Raw genomic sequence first — 22403 nt, 5'->3', positions numbered from 1 at the left:
AGAAATGCTTTCTTTCCCTTCTCTTCCCTTTTCATCCATTCATATTGTAGCATGTGACAGAATCCCCTTCCTTTTTAAGGCTGAATAATATTCCATTGTAGATAGACAGATGATAGATAGATACATATATACCACATTTTGTTTTTCCATTCATCTGTCTGTAGGCCCTTTGATTGTTTCCACCTTTTGGCTATTGTTATTCATGATATTTTAACGATGTTCTTAAATTAGGATAATGCACTAGGGAGAACATTTCCCCTGACTAGTGGTGTTATCTGAAATCTGTCCTCTTCTTACAAACTTAGAAACACATATTTATCCTCTGGAACTTAGTAATTAGACTATTGAACTAAATAAGGCTTTATTTGATATTTTCCTTCCTAATTATTGACACCAAAAATTTTAGGCTTGTTAGGATATATTCTTGCCTTTAAAATAAATTCCTTTTTACTAATTTATATGACAGAAAGAGATAGAAAGAGAAGGAGTTGACCACATATGTTATTGAGTGGAGAAATGAGCAGGTTGGATTTACAAAAGTAGCAAATACTTGCCATTAAAAACACATGACTACTTTTGATATATTTAGAATATGTCTATTTCACTTATCACTGAATTTGGTGGGGATTTAATTGTTATGTATTTGAGGGGTTTAGTGTCGTTCAATGATGTACATCAATTCATAATTTTGCTGTTAGTAATGGTCACACTCAGTTCAGGTAGGTTTTTGTTGGGATGTATTTCCATACAATCATCATCCTATAATTAAAACAAACGTGTTCTTCATAAGATAAATCAGTGGCAGAATGAATGAATTATTCTCTTGTGAAGATTAATTAATATTTTTATCTATAAGTTAAATCCCATGGGCAACTTAGCCCTTTCCCTGAAGCATTTATGAGTTCATTCATACATGTATATATTTTTATCATATGTAATTTTTAGTCATCTTTAGTCACAAGGTAAAGAATGATTCTCAAGTCAGGGGGGCATAGGTGGATGTTAGGTGAGGTGTGGGAAGCTGATATGAGAATTACAAAACAATCCTCTTTCTTTGAGAATGTTTTAATTTTCAGAGGTAGCCATGTCTGTCTTGCTTGGTTTCATTTTCCTCTTGTTCTTCTTTGAATTCTTAAATTCATCTCAATAAGGAGATGACAGAAAACAAAATCATAAAGGCCCCTCCGTTCAGAAAGTCTCCCCAAACATAAATCTTCTCCAACTTCTTAGAAAAAATTACATACCATTGGCAACTTTATGGTGGGGGCTTTATTGATGTCTCGTGAATATCCTCAGGACCTATTATTTTCATGCTATTGTGTCAACTCAAGCCACAGATTATCAGTATACAAGTTTAAACATTCAACCTTTTATGAATAGGATGGAAAGCAATTTATTAACCTGAGTTTTAAAGACTAGTATAAATGGACAATGTTAACTGATAGATTGTTGTCTTTTATTTATTAAAGAAAATATTCATTGTGGTCATTATTTAAATAAATCCTTTTTTTGCTTCAGTCCACTCTTGGTTCAGGATAAGAATGGATGTGATCGAGTCATGGTTTGGTCAGGATATGCTTCAAATGGCAAATCACGAGTTAATGAAAAACATTTTTTTTTAATTTTGTCTGTTTACTAGCTCCTTGAAAGACTAGGTTTCTAAAAAATTCCAATCAAAAGTACAATAAATTGTTTATTTACAATGTTTCTCTTAATTCTTTACCCACAAGATTTCAAGTTGTGTAAGTCAAACTAGAATCCTTTCTCTACCTTCTAGTCTGTGTGGTCTGCAAGCTAGGCTGGTGTTCATAAATAACCAAAGCTGCCTGCTTTTCCCTAGAAGAAACCTTTACCTATTAACTGGAAAATCCAAAGAACTGGGGCACCTGGGTGGCTCAGTCTGTTGAGTGTCCGACTTCGGCTCAGGTTATGATCTCGTGGTTTGTGAGTTCGAGCCCTGCATCGGGTTCTGTGCTGACAGCTCGGAGCCTGGAGCCTGTTTTGGATTCTGTGTCTCCTTCTCTCTCTGCCCCTTTCCCCACTCATGCTCTGTCTCTCTCTGTCTCTCAAAAATGAATAAACTTTAAAAAAAATTAAAAAGAAAAAAAAAAAGAAAAAGAAAACCCAAAGAATCAATACAAGCTTTTTTCAGTACATGTTGCAGCACAAAAGAAACGGTGTTATTACCCTTAAAGAGAATCCCAAATGCAGTCTTCTATTTGTAGGGTTACGACCCCATGGAAAGCTAAACACTTCAAAGTAACTGCTCTCCATCCACTATAATCAGTCTGGAAAGGTAAAAAGACTTCTAGATTTAAGCCAAATATTTGTCTGGGATCATTACTTTTGCCTTTATACTGCCCGTCACTATTTTATCTTGCTTAATTTTCTAGTTTTAAACTTATGTTTGCCAATAATTTTGTTTTAAAGTTTCAATTTACATTTTTAACATCCCTTAATAAGCTTATTTCATCAGTAGCATAAACCTAATTATGAGTCACACCAGGGGCTCTTTTGCTGTGGATAGTTCTTTCAGTTTATACTGGATCAAAGATTTCTGGGCCATGAGCAATCTGCTGGTCTGCTTTTTGCCTGCTCAACTCTTTTAGTCATGAGATTGCTTTACTGTTTAGAAATTTAAAAGATCTCTGCAGGCAACGCTGTGATTTATCCTCATAAGCGATATCTATATCTATCATCTATCTATTATCTATGTATGTATCTACTACCTATCTGTTATTTATCTATCTATCTACCATTTTTTTTCCAAAGCCCGGAGTATGTATAGATGATGGTACTTTTTTCCTGCCTCATACACACAATCCTCAACCATCGTGCAGCCAGTGCTTATTTGACAGACTATTTAACTGCTTCTGTTGAATTTGGTCATTCTCTGTATTTAGGATAGTCAGTGGATTTGCATAAGAAATCTAACCACATATATTTTAGACCACTTGAGTTTCTGGTCATTTATGTTTTAATATTTTTCCCTCTGTACTTCAGTTTGGATGGTTTCCTGTGTTCTGCCTCCAAGTACATTGATGTTAATGTCTAGGGTCCCAATGTCTGTTAAACCCAATCTAGTTCATTTTTATTCATATCTTGTGTATTTTTGTTCTATTTAGTGGGTTTTTTGAGATTTGCAATGAATTTATTCACTATGGTCATTTTGTCTTTTACAATCTCGAATAGATTTAAATAGCTATTTTAGTCACTGGTTGCTAATTCAACATCTATGTCATCTCTGTTTTATTGTCTTTGTTCATTGGATTTTTACTCACATATTGGTCCTAGATGCCTAGTTTTTCTTGTTGTTCATTTTTTTATGCTGGGCTGATATGTTATGAACAGATTTTGTTGTCTTCCATTAAAGAGCATTGACCTCTGTTCTGACAAGGAGTTATTTATATCAAGGATTTTTTTTTAAGGCTTTGTGAGAGTGTGTCTAGATTATCCTTACTCTCCTGGATGTAGTCTTTGTTAGGTTCAGACAAATGCTCAGATGTTTAATGAGAACTATTCTCTTTGGCTGGTCAGAATTCTCCACAACTGGGTAAAATCTGGAATCTCTGTTCAGCTCATGAAGCTTTCTAATAGTTGTTCACTGGTGGCCTTGAAAAAACTATGCTTTGCAAGCACTGCGTGGTATTCAACCCAAGATTTAAGAGAAACCCTATGCTGACGTTTAAAATGGCATCTCTGGGAGAGGAGGGGAAGATGGCGGCATAGCAGGATGCTGGGTTCACCTCCTCCTGCTGATTGTTTAGATTCCACCCACATCTGCCTAAAACCCAGAAAACTGCCAGAAGACTAGCAGAGGACTCTCTGGAGCCAAGCGTAGACAAGAGGCCCACGGAAGAGGGTAGGAAGGGCTGAGGGGCGCCGAAACTCCAAAGGGAACCAGTTTTCCTCAACGAACTTGCTTATACTGTGCAAACGCCCAATGCTGTACTTCTGTGGATCCATCTCTCCGACCGGCCTGCCTCCATCCTGATGCTGCAGGGCCCCTCCTGCAGGGGACGCCGACATCAAAGTGAGCTGAGTCTGCCCCTCTTGCCCCCGTGCACCTTGAAGATCCACCCTGGCTAATATGCCAGATCCCATCGAAGCAGCACCACAAGCCTGGCAGTGTGTAAGTAGCCCAGACAAGGGCCACACCACTCCACAGTGAGTCCTGCCCCTGGGAGAGGGGAAGATAAGGTACACACCAGTCTGACTGTGGCCCTAGTGGTGGGCTGGAGGCAGACATCGGGTCTGGTTGTGGCCCCACTCACCAACACAAGTTACTCTGCACAGCACAGAGGAAGTGTCCTGCAGTTTGGAGCCACCTCAGAGAATACCCCAAATGATGAAACGGAAGAATTCTCCTCAAAAGAAACTCCAGGAAGTAGCAACAGCTAACAAATTGATCAAAAACGATTTACAATATAACGGAACAAGAATTTACAATAATAGTCATAAAATTAATTGCTGGGCTTGAAAAAGCATAGAGGACAGCAGGGAATCAATTGCTACAGAGATCAAGGGACTAAGAAAAAGTCATGAGGAGCTAAAAATGCTATAAATGAGGTGCAAAATAAAATGTAGGTGGCCATAGACAGATTGAAGAGGCAGAGGAGAGAATAGGTGAATTAGAAGATACAATTATAGAAAAAGAGGAAGCTAAGAAAAAGACAGATAAAAAAAATCCAGGAGTACTAAGAGAACTAAATCCACAGAACTAAGTGATGCAATCAAACAGAATGATATTTGTATCATAGGGATTTCAGAAGAAGAGACATAGAAAGGGGCTGAAGATGTACTTGAAAAAATCATAGCTGAGAACTTCCCTGATCTGGGGAAGGAAACAGGTATTGAAATCCAAGAGGCACAGAGAACTCCATTCAGACGTAACTTAAATCAATCTTCTGTATGACATATCATAGTGAAACTGGCAAAATACAAGGATAAAGAGAAAATTCTGTAAGCAGCTAGGAATAAACACACTCTAACTTATAAAGGGAGACCCACAGGACTAGTGGCAGACCTATCTACTGAAACTTGCAGGCCAGAAAGGAATGGCAGATTTCTTCAATGTGATGAACAGAAAAAATATGCAGCCGAGAATCCTTTATCCAGCAAGTCTGTCATTCAGAATAGAAGGAGAGATACAGGTCTTCCCAAACAAACAAAAACTGAAGGAATTCATCACCACTAAACCAGCGCTACAAGAGATCCTAAGGAGGATTCTGTGAGTGAAATGTTGCAAGGACCACAAAGTACCAGAGACATCATTACAAGCATGAAACCTACAGACATCACAATGACTCTAAACCCATATCTTTCTATAATAACATTGAATGTCAATGGACTAAATGCCCCAACCAAAAGACATAGGGTATCAGAATGGATAAAAAAACAAGACCCGTCTATTTGGTGTCTACAAGAGACTCACTTTAGACCTGAGGACACCTTCAGATTGAAAGTGAGGGGATGGAGAACTATCTATCATGCTACTGGAAGTCAAAAGAAAGCTGGAGTAGCCATATTTATATCAGACAAACTAGACTTTAAATTAAAGGCTGTAACAAGAGATGAAGGGCTTTATATAATAATTATAGGGTCTATACATCAGGAAGACCTAACAGTTATAAATGTCTATGTGTCAAATACGTGAGCCCCCAAATATATAAAACAATCACAAACATAAGTAACCTTATTGATAAGAATATGGTAATTGCAGGGGACTTTAATACCCCACTTACAACAATGGATAGATCATCTAGACACAGAATAAATAAATAAACAAGGGCCCTGAATGATACATTGGATCAGATGGACTTGACAGATATATTTAGAACTCTGCATCCCAAAGCAACAGAATATACTTTCTTCTCGAGTGCACATGGAACATTCTCCAAGATAGATCACATACTGGGTCACAAAACAGCCCTTCATAAGTATACAAGAATTGAGATCATACCATGCATTTTCAGACCACAATGCTATGAAACTTGAAATCAGCCACAGGAACAAGTCTGGAAACCTTCAAAGGAGGTTAAAGAACACCCTACTAAAGAACGAATGGGTCAACCAGGCAATTAGAGAAGAAATTAAAAAATATATGGAAACAAATGAAAATGAAAATACAACCATCCAAACACTTTGGGAGGCAGCGAAGGCAGTCCTGAGAGGAAAATACATTGCAATCCAGGCCTATCTCAAGAAACAAGAAAAATCCCAAATACAAAATCTAACAGCACACCTAAAGGAAATAGAAGCAGAACAGCAAAGACACCCCAACCCCAGCAGAAGAAGAGAAATAATAAGGATCAGAGCAGAAATAAAAAATATAGAATCTAAAAAAACTGTAGAGCAGATCAACAAAACCAAGAGTCGGTTTTTTGAAAAAATAAACAATGGGGGCGCCTGGGTGGCGCAGTCGGTTAAGCGTCCGACTTCAGCCAGGTCACGATCTCGCGGTCCGTGAGTTCGAGCCCCGCGTCAGGCTCTGGGCTGATGGCTCAGAGCCTGGAGCCTGTTTCCGATTCTGTGTCTCCCTCTCTCTCTGCCCCTCCCCCGTTCATGCTCTGTCTCTCTCTGTCCCAAAAATAAATTAAAAAAAAAAAAAAAAAAAAAAAAAAAGAAAAAATAAACAAAATTGATAAACCTCTAGCCAGGCTTCTCAAAAGAAAAGGGAGAGGACCGGAATAGATAAAATCATGAATGAAAATGGAATTGTTACAAACAATTCCTCAGAAATACAGGCAAATATCAGGGAATACTATGAAAGATTATATGCCAACAAACTGGACAACGTGGAAGGAATGGACAAATTCCTAAACATCCACACACTTCCAAAACCCAAACAGGAAGAAATAGGAAATTTGAACAGACCCATAACCAGCAAAGAAATTGAATCAGTTATCAAAAAACTCCCAACAAATAAGAGTCCTGGGCCAGATGGCTTCCCAGGAGAATTCTACCAGACATTTAAAGCAGAGTTAATACCTATCCTTCTCAAGCTGTTCTAAAAAATAGAAAGGGAAGGAAAACTTCCAGACTCATTCTATGAAGCCAGTATTACTTTGATACCTAGACCAGAGACCCAGTAGAAAAAGAGAACTACAGGCCAATATCCCTGATGACTATGGATGCAAAAATTCTCAATAAGATACTAGCAAATCGAATTCAACAGCATATAAAAAGAATTATTCACCCTGATCAAGTGGGATTCATTCCTGGGATGCAGGGCTGGTTCAACATCGCAAAATAATCAATGTGATACATCACATTAATGAAAGAAAATAAAAGAACCATATGATCCTGTCAATCGATGCAGCAAAAGCATCTGACAAAATTCAGCATTCTTTCTTAATAAAAACCCTCGAGAAAGTCGGGATAGAAGGAACATACTTAACCATCATAAAAGCCATTTCTGAAGAGCCCACAGCTAATATCATCCTCAATGAGGAAAAACTGAGAGCTTTCCTCCTGAGATCAGGAATACAACAGGGATGTCCATTCTCACTGCTGTTGTTTAACATAGTGTTGGAAGTGCTAGCATCAGCAACCAGACAACAAAAGGAAATCAAAGACATCAAAATTGACAAAGATGAAGCCAACCTTTCACTTTTTGCAGATGACATGATACTATACATGAAAAACCTGATAGACTCCACCAAAAGTCTGCTAGAGCTGATACATGAGTTCAGCCAAGTCGCAGGATACAAAATTAATGTACAGAAATCAGTCGCGTTCTTATACACTAATAATGAAGCAACAGAAATACAAGTAAAGAAACTGATCCCATTCACAATTGCATCAAGAGGCATAAAATACCTAGGAATAAACCTAACCAAAGATGTAAAAGATATGTATGTTGAAAACTATAGAAAGTGTATGAAGGAAATTGAAGAAGATACAAAGAAATGGAAAAACATTCCATGCTCATGGATTGGAAGAATAAATATTGTTAAAATGTCAATACTACCCAAAGCAATCTACACATTCAATGCAATCCCAACCAAAATTGCACCAGCTTTCTTCTCGAAGCTAGAACAAGCAATCCTAAAATTTGTATGGAACCACAAAAGACCCCGAATAGCCAAAGTAATATTGAATAAGAAGACCAAAGTGGAAGGCATCACAATCCCAGACTTTAGCCTCTACTACAAATCATTAAGACAGCATGGTATTGGCACAAAAACAGATACATAGAACAATGGAATAGAATAGAGACTCCAGAACTGGACCCAAAAAAGTATGGCCAACCAATCTTTGACAAAGCAGGAAAGAATATCCAATGGAAAAAAGACAGTCTCTTTAACAAATGGTGCTGGGAGAATTGGACAGCAACACGCAGAAGAATGAAACTAGACCACTTTCTTACACCATTCACAAAAATAAACTCAAAATAGATAAAGGACCTGAATGTGAGACAGGAAATCATCAAAACCCTAGAGGAGAAAGCAGGAAAAGACCTCTCTGATCTCAGCTGCAGCAATTTCTTACTTGACACATCTCCAACGGCAAGGGAATTAAAAGCAAAAATGAACTATTGGGACCTCATGAAGATAAAAAGTTTCTGCACTGCAAAGGAAACAATCAACAAAACTAAATGGCAACCAACGGGATGGGAAAAGATATTTGCAAATGACATATCAGACAAAGGGCTAGTATCCAAAATCTATAAAGAACTCACCAATTCCACACCCGGAAAACAAAGAATCCAGTGAAGAAATGGGCAGAAAACATGAATAGACACTTCTCTAAAGAAGACATCCAGATGGCCAACAGGCACATGAAAAGATGCTCAACATCACTCCTCATCAGGGAAATACAAATCAAAACCACACTGAGATATCACCTCATGCCAGTCAGAGTGGCTAAAATGAACAAATCATGAGACTATAGACGCTGGAGAGGATAGGAGAAACAGGAACCCTTTTGCACTGTTGGTGGGAATGCAGACTGGTGCAGCCACTCTGGAAAACAGTGTGAAGGTTCGTCGGAAAATCAAAAACAGATCTACCCTATGACCCAGGAATAGCCCTGCCAGGAATTTGCTCAAGGGATACAGGAGTGCTGATGCATAGGGGCACTTGTACCCCAATGTTTATAGCAGCACTTTCAACAATAGCTGAATTACGGAAAGAGCCTAAATGCCCATCAACTGCAAGTGGATAAAAAAGATGTGTTTTATATATACAATGGAATGCTACTTGGCAATGAGAAAGAATGAAATCTGGCCATTTGTAGCAACGTGGACGGAACTGGAGAGTGCTATGCTAAGTGAAATAAGTCAGGCAGAGAAAGACAGATACCATATGTTTTCACTCATATGTGGATCCTGAGAAACTCAACTGAAGACCATGGGGGAGGGGAAGGGAAGGAAAAAAAAAGTTAGGGAGAGAGCCAAACCATAAGAGACTCTTAAAAACTGAGAATAAACTGAGGGTTGATGGGGGGTGGGAAGGATGGGAGGGTGGGTGATGGTCATTGAGGAGGCACCTGTTGGGATGAGCACTGAATGTTGTATGGAAACCAATGTGACAATAAATTTCATATTAAAAAAATAAAAATAAAGAGAAAAACAAAACAAAACACACAAAAAAATGGCATCTCTGTCATCATCCTCATTTTATTCACTTTATCCACATATTCTAACCATCTCAGCAGCCCCAAACTCAGATCTCTGTTTCATTCACCCAGTGCTTTCTCTGTCTTTGGGGCCCACCCCTTTGTGATGCAGTTTGAAAATTGTTTGCAGGCAGAAAATTAGAGTCGGTATGGAATTCACATCATGTTGTCCCCTTTTCTCAAAAAATAATATCACTGAGTTGTCTGTTGTTCAACTTCTAAAAATTATTGCTTTATATAGCTTGTCCAGCTTTATAGATTTTTTTTTTTTACCAAGGGAAAGTACATCTGATGCTCTGTTATGGCCAGAGCCAGAAATTTCTAAAATTCATACTTTTAGTTTATTACATAAACAATAGAATAAGCTTATTAAACTTGTATCAAATTAAGGTTTGATTTAAAAGTGCCCTAAATCTGTAGATTAACTTGAGGAGAATCGATATATTTAAATTGACTCTTCCCATCCATTAATAGTATTTATTGGATTTTCTTTCAGGCCTTTCAATAAAGCTTAAAAGTTATATATATTTAGTCTTACACTTCTTTTGTTGGATTTAATAAAAATAATAGTAGTTTTGCTGTTGTAAATAGTATCTTTTTAAAATTTTTTTTGGTACATTGAACTGTCTGTAACTGATCTCAACTATGTGGCCATACTTTTTATTAGTTATAAAAAATTTATATGAATTTTAACTACATAGCTGAACTCTTATAATCATTTGCATCTAGACTCATATTCTCTTTATTCACAATCATATCATCTGCTCCTAGTAACAGGTTTTTTTCCCTCTTTTTGATTATTACAGCATGTATTTTTTTGCTTTTGTCTTACTGCACATTGTTCATCAGAGGTAATGGGCCTAGGTCTGAGTCTCCAATCTAAGTACTAATATTGATATTTGACAGGGGTGCCTGGATGGCTCAGTTGGTTGAGCATCGGACTTCAGCCCAGGTCATGATCTCACAGCTTGTGAGTTCGAGCCCCGCATCAGGCTCTGTACTAACAGCTCAGAGCCTGGAAACTTCTTCTGATTCTGTGTCTCCCTCTCAGTCTCTCTCTGCCTCTCCCCTGCTCATGCTCTGTCTCTCCTGTCTCAAAAATAAATAAACATTAAAAAAAATATTGGTATTTGACATAAGGGCAATCTTCTATTTTGACTTAGCTTACAACTGAACATACAGATTCTGGTTTTAAGTCTTATTTATTCTCAATTTACTTTGATCTTGTAGTGTTTCTTTACTTTTCATATGTACAAAGTATCTACTCCATAATACTTGCAGCCGTAGACAGAGGTCTGTGAAAATAATTTTAAGGAACAGAATTCTTTTTGACAATGATTTTTTTCTAACAAAAATTCTCTCTTCCTTAGGAATTGGTGTGCTTATGTACATACCAGATTATCACCCACAGTGATACTGGACAACCAAGTCACTTATCTTCCAAATGGGAGAGGGCCTTGTGGCTCAACCGGGAGATCCTGTCCTCAGAGGTATGTGATATTGTTTGAAAATAGCCACTGCTTGTGCTATATTCATGTATGTCCTGGAATATGTAGAGAAAGCTAATCATCCCAGGTACATACGTATAAGGTCAGAGTAGGGTCATTACATTAAATGAGACGCATGATCTTGGGTAAATTAAAATGCAGATACTAATAATACATGCCTCATTGGGAGTTTTTAGAATGTCTGAGACAATGCAGTAATAACCTTAGCCTACTGACAGAGTCTTCAATAAATGTTAATTCTCATGCTTATTTCCATTTTTACTATTACTATTATTTTTATTCTATAACCTGACCAATAATCCTGTCTTTTAATTCTTATGAAATTCACATACAGTTCTAAAATTTTATTGATAATTTCCCTTTCCTACCAGGTCAGAGAGAAGTCTGTAATTTGGCAAGCCACTAATTGAGATTATGCACAATAAAATGGCTAAGGAGGGCCTTTCTTTACATGTATATTTTAATGATTCATGTTATTTAATTTTCAATTTTTTAAAAGATCTATTTAGGACATTAAAAAATTGTCCTCAAATGTGGGGCTGAGTAATTGATAAGTGCTCTGAATTCACACAGTCACAGTAGCTTATCTGAGAGTGTTTCGGAAGAGCCTGAAATAAAAACTAAAATTATTATTCAGGCCATGATGGCTCATGTTATGCAAATTGTCATACAAATAACTCAGGCAATGAATCTGACACATTGGCAATCTGGAACAGTGCACAGTAAGGATTGTAAAATCAAGGTGTTTCTTACTCCCCAGAGGAATAGCTAAGGTTCATGGTCCAGAGAGCTAAGCACATCTTAGGGATTTAGGAGAGCTGAGCTCCAGTTCTGCTTTCAGTTTACTCCCTTTGTGGCAATTTCCTTGCCGACATGAGAAACAAAGAATGCATTGTTAATTCTTCAGTAATGAAAATATTACCACAGTAACCCCTATTATACTGCCCTTCTGAGTTCAAGGTGAGTTTTTTTTTCTCTCTCTCTCTCTTTAAACAAACCAGAAATGAATATCTTTATTCTCATCTCTTATCTTTCTTTACCTTTGAATGAGTCTCTCCATTCATTCACTATTTCAGTATATATGCAATGTTTGTTACTTTTCTTTTATTATGCCTGAGCCACATATACCAGGGATCCAGTTTGCTAAAGCAGGGACATTTACTCCTATAATAATGCAACCAACTGTGTGGATTCATCCTAATAGACTCTAAAGAGTCCTTTTCCAAACAGCTGTCCTTTCTATTTGGCTTTAGCTATTGGACTGGAGATAGTTCACTGGACAGAGTTTTATTTACTGAATATAATTCACTGGAATAAACACAGACAAATGATTAGCCAATCTTTTTGAGATGGAAAGAATCTTACAGCTCATTTTAAAATTGAGGAACAACCTCACACATAGTGAATTACCCTTCACATCACAGCAAGTTTCCTAAAGCCCAGTTTACAATACATTTTCTTCCACATGATCAGGGTTTACCCATGAAATTGACCATTGTCTCCACAAAGCTGCATGGGACAAACTCTAGATAATAACAGTGGAGGCTAACCCATGCAGCATGGAGTAAAATCCCACCTGGATCACTTTTACATACAAGACTTTGAGCAAGTTTTTTCATCTCTCTCTTCCTCAGGCTCCTCAGCACGTCAGAATAATATTTTCCAAATAGGATAAAATTAAACAAGATAATATATACCCATTTTATAGACCTGCTTGATAAGTATTAGTTAAATATTAAGATCGTGTGGTAAGAATAAATATGACAAAATTGTATTTATGATTGACATTTACATATATAGCGCCTACAGTTCAGGACCATTCACCATTTCTATTGATTGCCGTGTTAAAATGTTATAACTTCTTGATTTCCCTTGCGCAGTTTCTTTTCCAAAATATTTTCTCATGTTCCCTGTCTCTCCCCCTCTCTTTCTCTCCTTCTCTTTACCCCATCTCTCTCTCTGAGATAAATACCATATGAGAGAAATAATAAAAATTAAGCTTTTAAAACTTGAGAAAAGAGAAAGTGCAGGTTAAAAATCATAGTGGTTACTATAATTTCAGTTAGATCATTGATACACGGTTTAAGTTGTTTGATGTTGATCTGAGAAAACACAAGTCCTTTTAACTATAATGATATAAGGAATAATAAGAATTGAAATAAAATAAATTATCCTCATAAGCTGTTTAAAAATTAGAATTAAAATATTTTTTTAAGTTTATTTTATTTTTGAGAGAGACAGAGACAGTGCGAGTGGGGGAGGCGTAGAGAGAAAGGGAGACAGAGAATCCCAAGCAGGCTCCGTGCTGCCAGCGTAGAGCCGGATGAGGGACTCAAACCCATGAAACCATGAGATCATGACCTGAGCCAAAACCAGGAGTCCCGCGTTTAACGTACTGAGCCACCCAGGCACTCCTTAAAATAAGTTTAAGGGACACCTGGGTGGCTCAGTCAGTTGAGCTTCTGACTGTTTCAGGTCACGATCTTGCAGGGTTGTGGGTTCGAGCCTCGCATCGGGCTCTGTGCTGACAGCTCAGAGCCTGGAGCCTGCTTGGGATTCTGTGTCTCCTTGTCTCTTTGCCCCTCCCCTGCTCACACTCTGTTTGTCTCTCTCTCAAAAATAAATAAACGTTAAAAAAAAATTAAATAAGTTTTAACATTGCTTTAGTTAAAAGAATTATCAAGGGAAATGTTCTACTATGTGTAGAAGATGTAACGATAGGTATAAACTTAAAATCCCCAACAGCAGAAGTCTTAATACTTTTTAGAATGTAAACAAATCTAAGTTTAACAATAATATTGATGATGAGGATTACAGTATTAACAATAACAGATACCATTTATTGAATGCTTATTATATTTGGGGCAATGTCTCCAATACTTTAACAATCCCAACTGATAATTTAATGAGAGACAAATACTTCCTCTCCTCTACAGATCTCAGAAGATCCCAAATCCCGTCTACAGGATGCAACATAAAATCGTTACCTCATTGGAATGGAAGTGCTGTCCTGGATTCAGTGGAGCAAAATGTCAGCTAAAAGGTATATTCTAATAGTAATTTTATAATACCAATTAGAAGCATAAAACTTCTGAAGAATAAGCAACTGATTCCAGTGAAGAGTTGTATTTTCCCTTTTGAACCAAAGTTAATTAACATGTAGCCAAATCATTAAAACTGTTACCTCTCTAGGGCTTCCTTAGTACTGAGTTTAGCACCCTAAATCTCTTAACGAGATATCTTATATATTCTTATATTGTTACGGTAGTTTTATGGCATGAGTAAGTGGAGATCTGATTATTCACTTTTTCTTAACTGTATGCTGTGGAGACATGCCTTATTTAAATATCGGAAATCCTAATTTTATACTTTTAAATAATCATTAGAAGGGACCCTATGTGATAATAAAACTAATTTCTAGTTTTGTTCTAGTTCAATTATTTGAAATAATGTCTATGAATGAAATTCAGTTTTAAAGAATATACAAATAGGCATGAATAATTGTGGGTTTTTTCCCCTTAAATCCTCATAGAGCCATTTTATCAACTTTAATTTTAAGGATTTTCTGGTGGCAAGGCTAATCAAACACATGGTAACCTGCCGTGGCCTAACATCCATGTGGCTATTATTTTGCTTTTGGCTTTAAAACAGCCAAAAGCCTTGAAAAATAAGATACGGCATCAGCATATGTATTTTAAATGAATAAATATTACGAGAAAGACCATTAGCAATGGTGAGGAATTCAATCAGCAGCATGAGAGACTGTGATTAAAAATTAATGTAAGTGTGGAGAAACCATTATGATTCACATTTTGAAAAAAGGAAGTTGTAATACAAAAAGGCCTAGGAAACTTGCAGTTTTGCTAGGGATATTATGTATGGTTTTTCCAGCCCACCCGGTGAGAATCTGTAGGCGAATCTGACTATAAGGCTATTTGTTCTGGGTCTGGCCTGAATTTCAGAGATGATATAAAAATTTAATACATTTTCAGGGTATAATATGGATATGTACTTCATTTATAATCAAGTAAAATAAACTTTTAAATAAAACATCATCTATACAAAACGTATTTAAAAACGAGGCAATTTAGCATATTCTAAAGAAGTCCAAATATCATGCTGCTTTCAAATGATCCCTGATTTCTGCGAGGTGCACAAATATGGTAAAACATATTTGTTTTTAATCTATAAATGGCAGATGGTTAAAAGTTCTGAACAATATTTAGAATTATATTTCTAAAGTCTAACAGTAGTTTTTACATTTCTCTTCTTCAGTGAAGAAGGGTATCTTAGGAATGTCAATTCCATTATTATTTCTTAGAGATTCAAGGGTTAGTTCACATTATACCTCTCTAGAAATTTAGAATGTCATTACACACCCTATTGCACATAGGGGACTGAATATCGATATGTGACAGAAAGCAAAGTCTTTATGTCAAAGAATGTCATGGGCTGCAGCTGATAAGAACTGTTGTTGCTTTGATTGTTTAATGACATCTCATGTTCTAACTGGAAGCCACCTGTGGATATTTTTAATACTAGACTTACAAATTGTTATCTTGAATCCTCATTAACAAAAATGTCCCAGAACAGACGTGACTATGACCTTCTGTTACAATACTATAATTAGAATTACTCATAGTTCAAGCATCTGCTGATTAAGCTGTTGTGGAAAGGTCATCTTTCTATTGAAATCTATGATAGGAATAATTTTCCGATGGTGGATATGCCCATTGTGTCATGTCATACAATCAATTCAATCTGACTGTGATTCCAAAAACCCCTACTCTTGCTCCCTATGATACTCTGACCATCCTTCTGTTCACTTGTATTGCAGTATACAAAAGCAGTTCAATTTTTTATTAGTGCAGTTGATGCACTGATAGTATCAAGAACTACTGTGTCCCTTTGTCCCTTGAATCAATCTTCATTATCTCATCTATCCTGGGTTTCTTCCTTCCTTCCTGTCTTTTCTTTGTTTCCTTTTTTTTTTTAAACACATTTTTCCCTTCTGATTTCTCCCCCACTACATTCCAACTCTCCCTCTTCTTATCACACTTTATGTATGTGCTAATAGTCTCTTATTCTTATACGGAAGAAAAAATTGTCAGGTTTCCTTTGACAACACTCTCCACGCTATCTCATTTAACAAGCAGCCCCAAATATGGCAAGAATAATCAGTGTGGCTCATCCATTCTTTAAATGTCTTCAGAGCCTGCAAGGGTTTAGAATAACCTTCCCGTGTAGCTACTGTGATAATTACTTCAGTGCTAGCCCTTCACATCAGATTATTCTATCCATAGAAAATACGTAAATTTTACAAACCCCTACTTCCCCAAAAGTTTCATCCCCACAAATAAAATAAACTTCATAATACAAAAACAATTTCTTTTTCATTTAGATTGCAGTAGGGAGATATTTTTAAATATATAGGGAAGATCCATCAGTCAGGAATAAAATGGAACAGCTAGCAACTGTACTCTCTTTTATTTCTCCTCCTCCACTTCTATACCTTTTTCTCTTTTTCTTTCTCCTCCTACCCCTTTATAGCTTCACTTCCAACCTCTTAGAAAGGGGTATTGTGGGGTGCCTGGGTGGCTCAGTCAGTTAAGCATCTGACTTCAGCTCAGGTCATGATCTTGCCATAGGTGGGTTCAATCCCTCCCTCTCTCTCAAAAAATAAATACACATCAAAAAATTTTTTTTTAATTTTTTTAATGTGTATTTATTTTTGACAGAGAGAGAGAGACAGACAGACAGACAGAGACAGAGACAGAGCATGAGTAGGGGAGGGGCAGAGAGAGAGGGAGACCCAGAATTCGAAGCAGGCTCTAGGCTCCCAGCTGCCAGCACAGAGCCCAACACGGGGCCCGAACCCACAGAGTGCAAGATCATGATCTGAGCTGAAGTTGGACACTCAACCGACTGAGCCACCCAGGCGCCCCACATTAAAAATGTTTGAAAAAAAGAAAGGGATGCTGTGATTCAAAATCAATGAGGCAATTCTTCCCGTTGTCTTATTCTACAATATGCTGCCTATAATATGACTAAGCCTCTGTACATGCTCATTTTGCTACAATTTCGATAATCAAAAATCTGGTAAAAAAAAAAGTTCTAGTTTAGATTATTAATAATATTAGTCATACTATCAAGAGGAAAACAATTTTTTAAAAGTGTAAATGAATAGAAATTTTTAGGGAAAAAAGGTAGATGCATTAAGTCAAAGAGCAAGGCAATAGTTTTGATTTATTTTACATTTGTTATACTTTTTTGAGGATCAAAGAGTTTGTCTTCAGAAAGGGACCTAATTTTGTGATGGGATCCAAGACATTTTTTCAGAATGTCAGCAACAATATAGTTTTTAAACCATTTATATAAATTTGCAATAATGTGCTTTTCCAGTAGATGTCTCTAAAATGTTCTGAAGTAGAACAAGGAAATTGTGGCTTGCTCTAATGACACAAAAGACGGGAATTTAAGTTCAAATAATGTTAGATTAGAGCGGAGGAAAGAAAAGCTTCTTTGTAAATCTGTTTAAGAAAAAATCCAGTCAGCTCTAGTCAGATCCTTTATGTAGGAAAAAGGTATTTTATAAAATTATGTTTTATAATACGTACCACAGATATTACGAATGCTGAAAAATACAATTATGCAGTTATTGAAATAAATTGACCTCTGCTATTTGTTATGAATATATAAAAATATTTCATTTTATAAATGTTGTGAGATAGTTCAATAAATTTTATAAGCTATTATAACCAGCATTTTAAATAAGGGACTTCTCCAGTAAAACTATTTTAAAATATTACTTCAATTAATATAAATACTTAAACAGAAAAAAGTCCCTATATTTCTTATATACTTGCATATCTAATTCATCCCAGTGGGGATTAATTCTTTCCCCTTTAAGAAAGAACATTATCTCCTATAAGCATCTTGCTCAATTATGATACATTTAGTCAAAAGTCACCATGTACCTTAAGTCTTTGTTGCACCAATTGCTTTCTTTGATTTAACTACCAAATGTCAGTAAATCTTTATATATGTATTGAATATCACCAAATAAGCATTTATGTGATGTCACAGGATCAGCCAGAAACTGGTCTTGTCACATAGGAAGCTTTCTGGTACTAAGAGCAAGCTTCCTCATTACTGAATTGCCATTAATGACTTCCTCCATAAGCCTCAAAGGTCTGGAAGAAAAACAAAATATAGATAACACCTGTCTAATAGAAGGAGGAAGAGGAGTGGGGGAATCAGAGGAGAATGGAAAGGAAAGGAAAGGGAAGGGAAAGGAAGGGGAAAAAAGGAATCTGATTTCTTAAATATATTGAATTTTCATTAATTTATTTATTTTTAAATGTTTATTTATTTTTGAGAGACAGCAAGAGAGAGCACAAGAGGGGGAGGGGCAGAGAGAGAGGGATACACAGAATCCAAAGCATGCTCCAGGCTCTGAGCTGTCAGCACAGAGCCCAATGTGGGGCTCGAACCCACAAAATGTGAGATCATGATCTGAACCGAAGTCAGAAGCTTAACTTACTGAGCCACCCAGATGCCCCCATATTGCTTTTTTTTTTTTAATCTGAAGTGATAAAGCTCTTTAAAAGTTGTTTGACTTAAATAAATGTCCTTCTGTCCTAGCACCTATCTCTCAGAAAGGACCAAGAAAAAGAGACTTAGAAATCCACCCTATAGAACAAAGCAAAGGTCTGTGCTGAAGTGCAAGATAAGATAAGATTGCCTGGGAAACCTAGAATTCATAGCAATCCTTGTGGTAGGGAATACATTTGGGAAGACAGAAAGATTGCTACATGGAAAAATAAAAGAGCATCAATCACAGGAAAGTAACTGATTCCACTTGCGAGAGACCCTATCAGCGTTCTCCCTGGGCTAAAACCTATGAAATCAACTGGGATGAATGCAGGCATTGAACTCCAGTCAACAAACAGAGCTAGGAAAAGATAACATAAAGCACTGAATTTGTTAAACAGGCATTTCAAGTTTTTAACAGCCTTGGCAGGGACCCTATCCAATGAACTCCAGAGAAAAGAGGTTCATATGACAATCAGATCTCAAGGATCTTTGTGCAATGGTTAATAGTTGTTTCTTTTATGAGTACAATTTCCTCACCTAGTTCCTCTTAAGCAATTAATTTAAAAATAATTATAGCTGAAAGCAAATGGAAAGTTTCACATGCATACTCACACACACAATCACATTAGTTTTTGTCATTTAATATTTAAAGTATTTTTCCAATTACATATTCTTTCCAATCAGCCTTCTTAAAACTTCTCAAATATATGGAGAACGTTTAATTTTTCTTATTTCACATATGTTTTCATATAATGGGGGGTGAATTACCAAAGATCAGTATGCAAGAGAACTAAAGACTTTCACTTGATACTTCTGTGTATTATTCTCTGTCCCTTTCAATAGCTTTCTTTTTCTCTCTCTCTCTCTGACAGTTTTATTTGCTTTCTCTTCTATTTGTCACTGATTCTGGAGTTTTTTTTTTTCTTGAATCTTTAGTTTTTATTTCTAATCTGCTGACTTTCTCTAGTTGTCACTTTCTATTTCCTTACTTACAATGGAATTAATAGCATTTTTCCAGATTGCATGAATGATGTTTATCTGAAATACTTTTGACCCTAAAGACAATAGAAAATCAGACATGAGTGCTTTTCATTTACCTCCTTTCTATTCTTTCTCCCTTTATCTTTTATCCAGAATTGTTTTTATTTCTTGCACGTTTAGGATCTTGCCTGGACCAGGCGGCACAGAGAGAGCTATGATTTAATGAAGAAACTCCAGTCAGATATGACCCTAGAAGACTTAAAATGCCCTCTACTTCCTCCTGTAGAAGTGAGTGTGTGTGTGTGTGTGTGTGTGAGTGTGATTTTCTAATTTACCAATCCTTCTCAAATGAGGAAGGATACTGGGTGAAGTAATGCTATAATCTCCACATTAAATATGTCACATGTAATACCCATGGAGATAAAGCTGACTTCATTAGAATGTAATAAAACAATTTAAAATAACACTTTACTATTTATAATTAACCTTTAGCAAAGATTTTGAACCCCTAGAAATGAACTGTTTATCAAATGCCTTTGTGATTTTTATTGCAGTGACCCCACTCCAGGATCATGAGCACCAAACCAATCTGTCTCTTGATTCTGAGGATGGATGAAGGTGCAGGGCCATATTCAAACAGATAACTCATTTAATAACATCAATTAAAATATAAATCAATATGCAAATCAATGGTTAAAAATGTATTACTTTTAAGTTAATGCACATATTTTCATGTATAAATGTATTTCATAAGTGTAAATATTGTGATTATTTACATAATTAAATATTTAATATATTTAATAATTTAAGAGAACACTTATAAATCTATATTTATAAATATAACATATATTATGAAGCATACCAAATAATGGAAACCATAACACAAACCATTCATCTCATTATTCTAGTAATTTCTAAATAATGTATTAATTTCTACAACTTACTGGTGTGTTCCTTTTTTTGACATGGATGACACCAGCTAAATGATGTGTCTATCAGGTATATGATTTAAAACAGAGTCCTGCCTCAACCTCCTTTAAAGAATTCTCCATCAGGGCACCTGGGTGGCTCAGTCGGTAAAGCATCCAACTCAGGCTCAGGTCATGATTTCACGGTTTGTGAGTTGGAGCCCAGTGTCAGGCTCTGTGCTGACAGCTCAGAGCCTGGAGCCTGCTTCAGATTCTGTGTCTCCCTGTCTCTCTGCCCCTCCCATGGTCACGCTCTGTCTGTCTCTGTCTCTCAATAATAAATAAATGTTAAAAAAAAAAAAAAAGAATTCTCCATCAGATTTAGAGTCAATGGGTGATATCAGGTCTCAGCAAGTTGATAATTTCTATTAACATAAATGATAGTGCCATCCTGCTGAATTATCTATTAGTGTTTACTGAATTAAGAATGATTGCATTCAAATCTTTCCAGCCCCTAAAAACTAAGTGCATTTTAAAATATTCGATATATTTGTTACTAACTAAATCATGAAAATTCCTGTAAGGATGTCCTATTTAATTCATAGAGTTTTGCAAACATTATTTGGCCAAATTCGTGGCACCATAAATCCAGGAATGTAAACGTTTATTATATTTTTGAGTTTTGTTGTGTAAATGTAATTTTGTATAATTAGAAAAATTGATGTTTCTCATGTAATTCATCTCTTATTAATTTTTGTTTCAAATAGTATATGTACTTTTTTCATATCTAAAATGTCTTTAAGTTTTCAAATTATCTCCAGTTTAGCAAGGTGAATATTTTTTCCCCTATAGAGTTAAAAAAATCATTGACATCTCTATTAGAATGTCATCTCCATTTTTTTAAAAAGGCTCATTTTCCAAATGCTAAACCTAAAACTGATTCTTTTTTTTTTTAATTTTTTTTTTAACGTTTATTTATTTTTGAGACAGAGACAGAGCATGAACGGGGGAGGGTCAGAGAGAGAGGGAGACACAGAATCGGAAGCAGGCTCCAGGCTCTGAGCCATCAGCCCAGAGCCCGACGCGGGGCTCGAACTCACGGACCGCGAGATCGTGACCTGAGTTGAAGTTGGACGCTTAACCGACTGAGCCACCCAGGCGCCCTAAAACTGATTCTTAATGATATGCCTATATCAGAATTATTTTAGGTATGTTCTATAATATTTTATTTTCTCAAATGTTCTGCCATTTCAATTATATAATGTTAAAATTCTAATTTTATCTTTTAAACATTTTCTTTTACTGATTTTTTTAATAACACTATTTGATAAAGTATTTTGGAATTTTTTATTTCAAAAATTTTGCTTTACTTGAAACTTTTCATTTCAAAAACTTATGAAACTAATTTCATAAGGTTCTTTAATATTTTTCTCTTGATTATAACTGAAATTGAACAGAAATTGAATGTCATTATGAAAAATAAATTAAGTAATTTTAATATTAATTTTAAATGACACAAGTTTAGAGCATTATTTGAATCAAACATTTATACAGCAAGTAAAATCCACTAATTTTTATTGAAAACCAAATCAAGTTGATTTTCATTCCAGAAATATTGTTTTATATTAATTAATTTTTTATATCAATTTGACATTTTTACTTTGATATTTTACATATAAAAAGGCATTCCAGATTTGCACTATATCATTAGATAATGCAGGAATAATTTCATTATTGATAAAATTTCTATGATTTTCTTTTTAAAAAAAATCACACTCATAAGAAGTAC

At 35.9% G+C, this 22403-nt stretch overlaps 1 protein-coding gene across 3 annotated transcripts in view; it reads left to right on the top strand.

Annotated features, from left to right (window-relative positions):
- Positions 1-22403, top strand: part of MMRN1 (multimerin 1) — a 67389-nt gene that overhangs the window by 13559 nt on the left and 31427 nt on the right. For all 3 annotated transcript variants that reach the window (XM_058721907.1, XM_058721908.1, XM_058721906.1), the window contains 2 exons: positions 10992-11111; positions 14066-14172. In XM_058721907.1, the coding sequence (XP_058577890.1) occupies positions 10992-11111; positions 14066-14172 (227 nt within the window). The remainder of the gene's footprint in view (positions 1-10991; positions 11112-14065; positions 14173-22403) is intronic.

This window comes from Neofelis nebulosa, chromosome 3 (genome assembly GCF_028018385.1).
Source record: "Neofelis nebulosa isolate mNeoNeb1 chromosome 3, mNeoNeb1.pri, whole genome shotgun sequence".
NCBI lineage: Eukaryota > Metazoa > Chordata > Mammalia > Carnivora > Felidae > Neofelis > Neofelis nebulosa.
The sequence above is the reverse complement of the archived record's forward strand: the minus strand, read 5'-3'. Positions and strand labels throughout refer to the sequence as shown.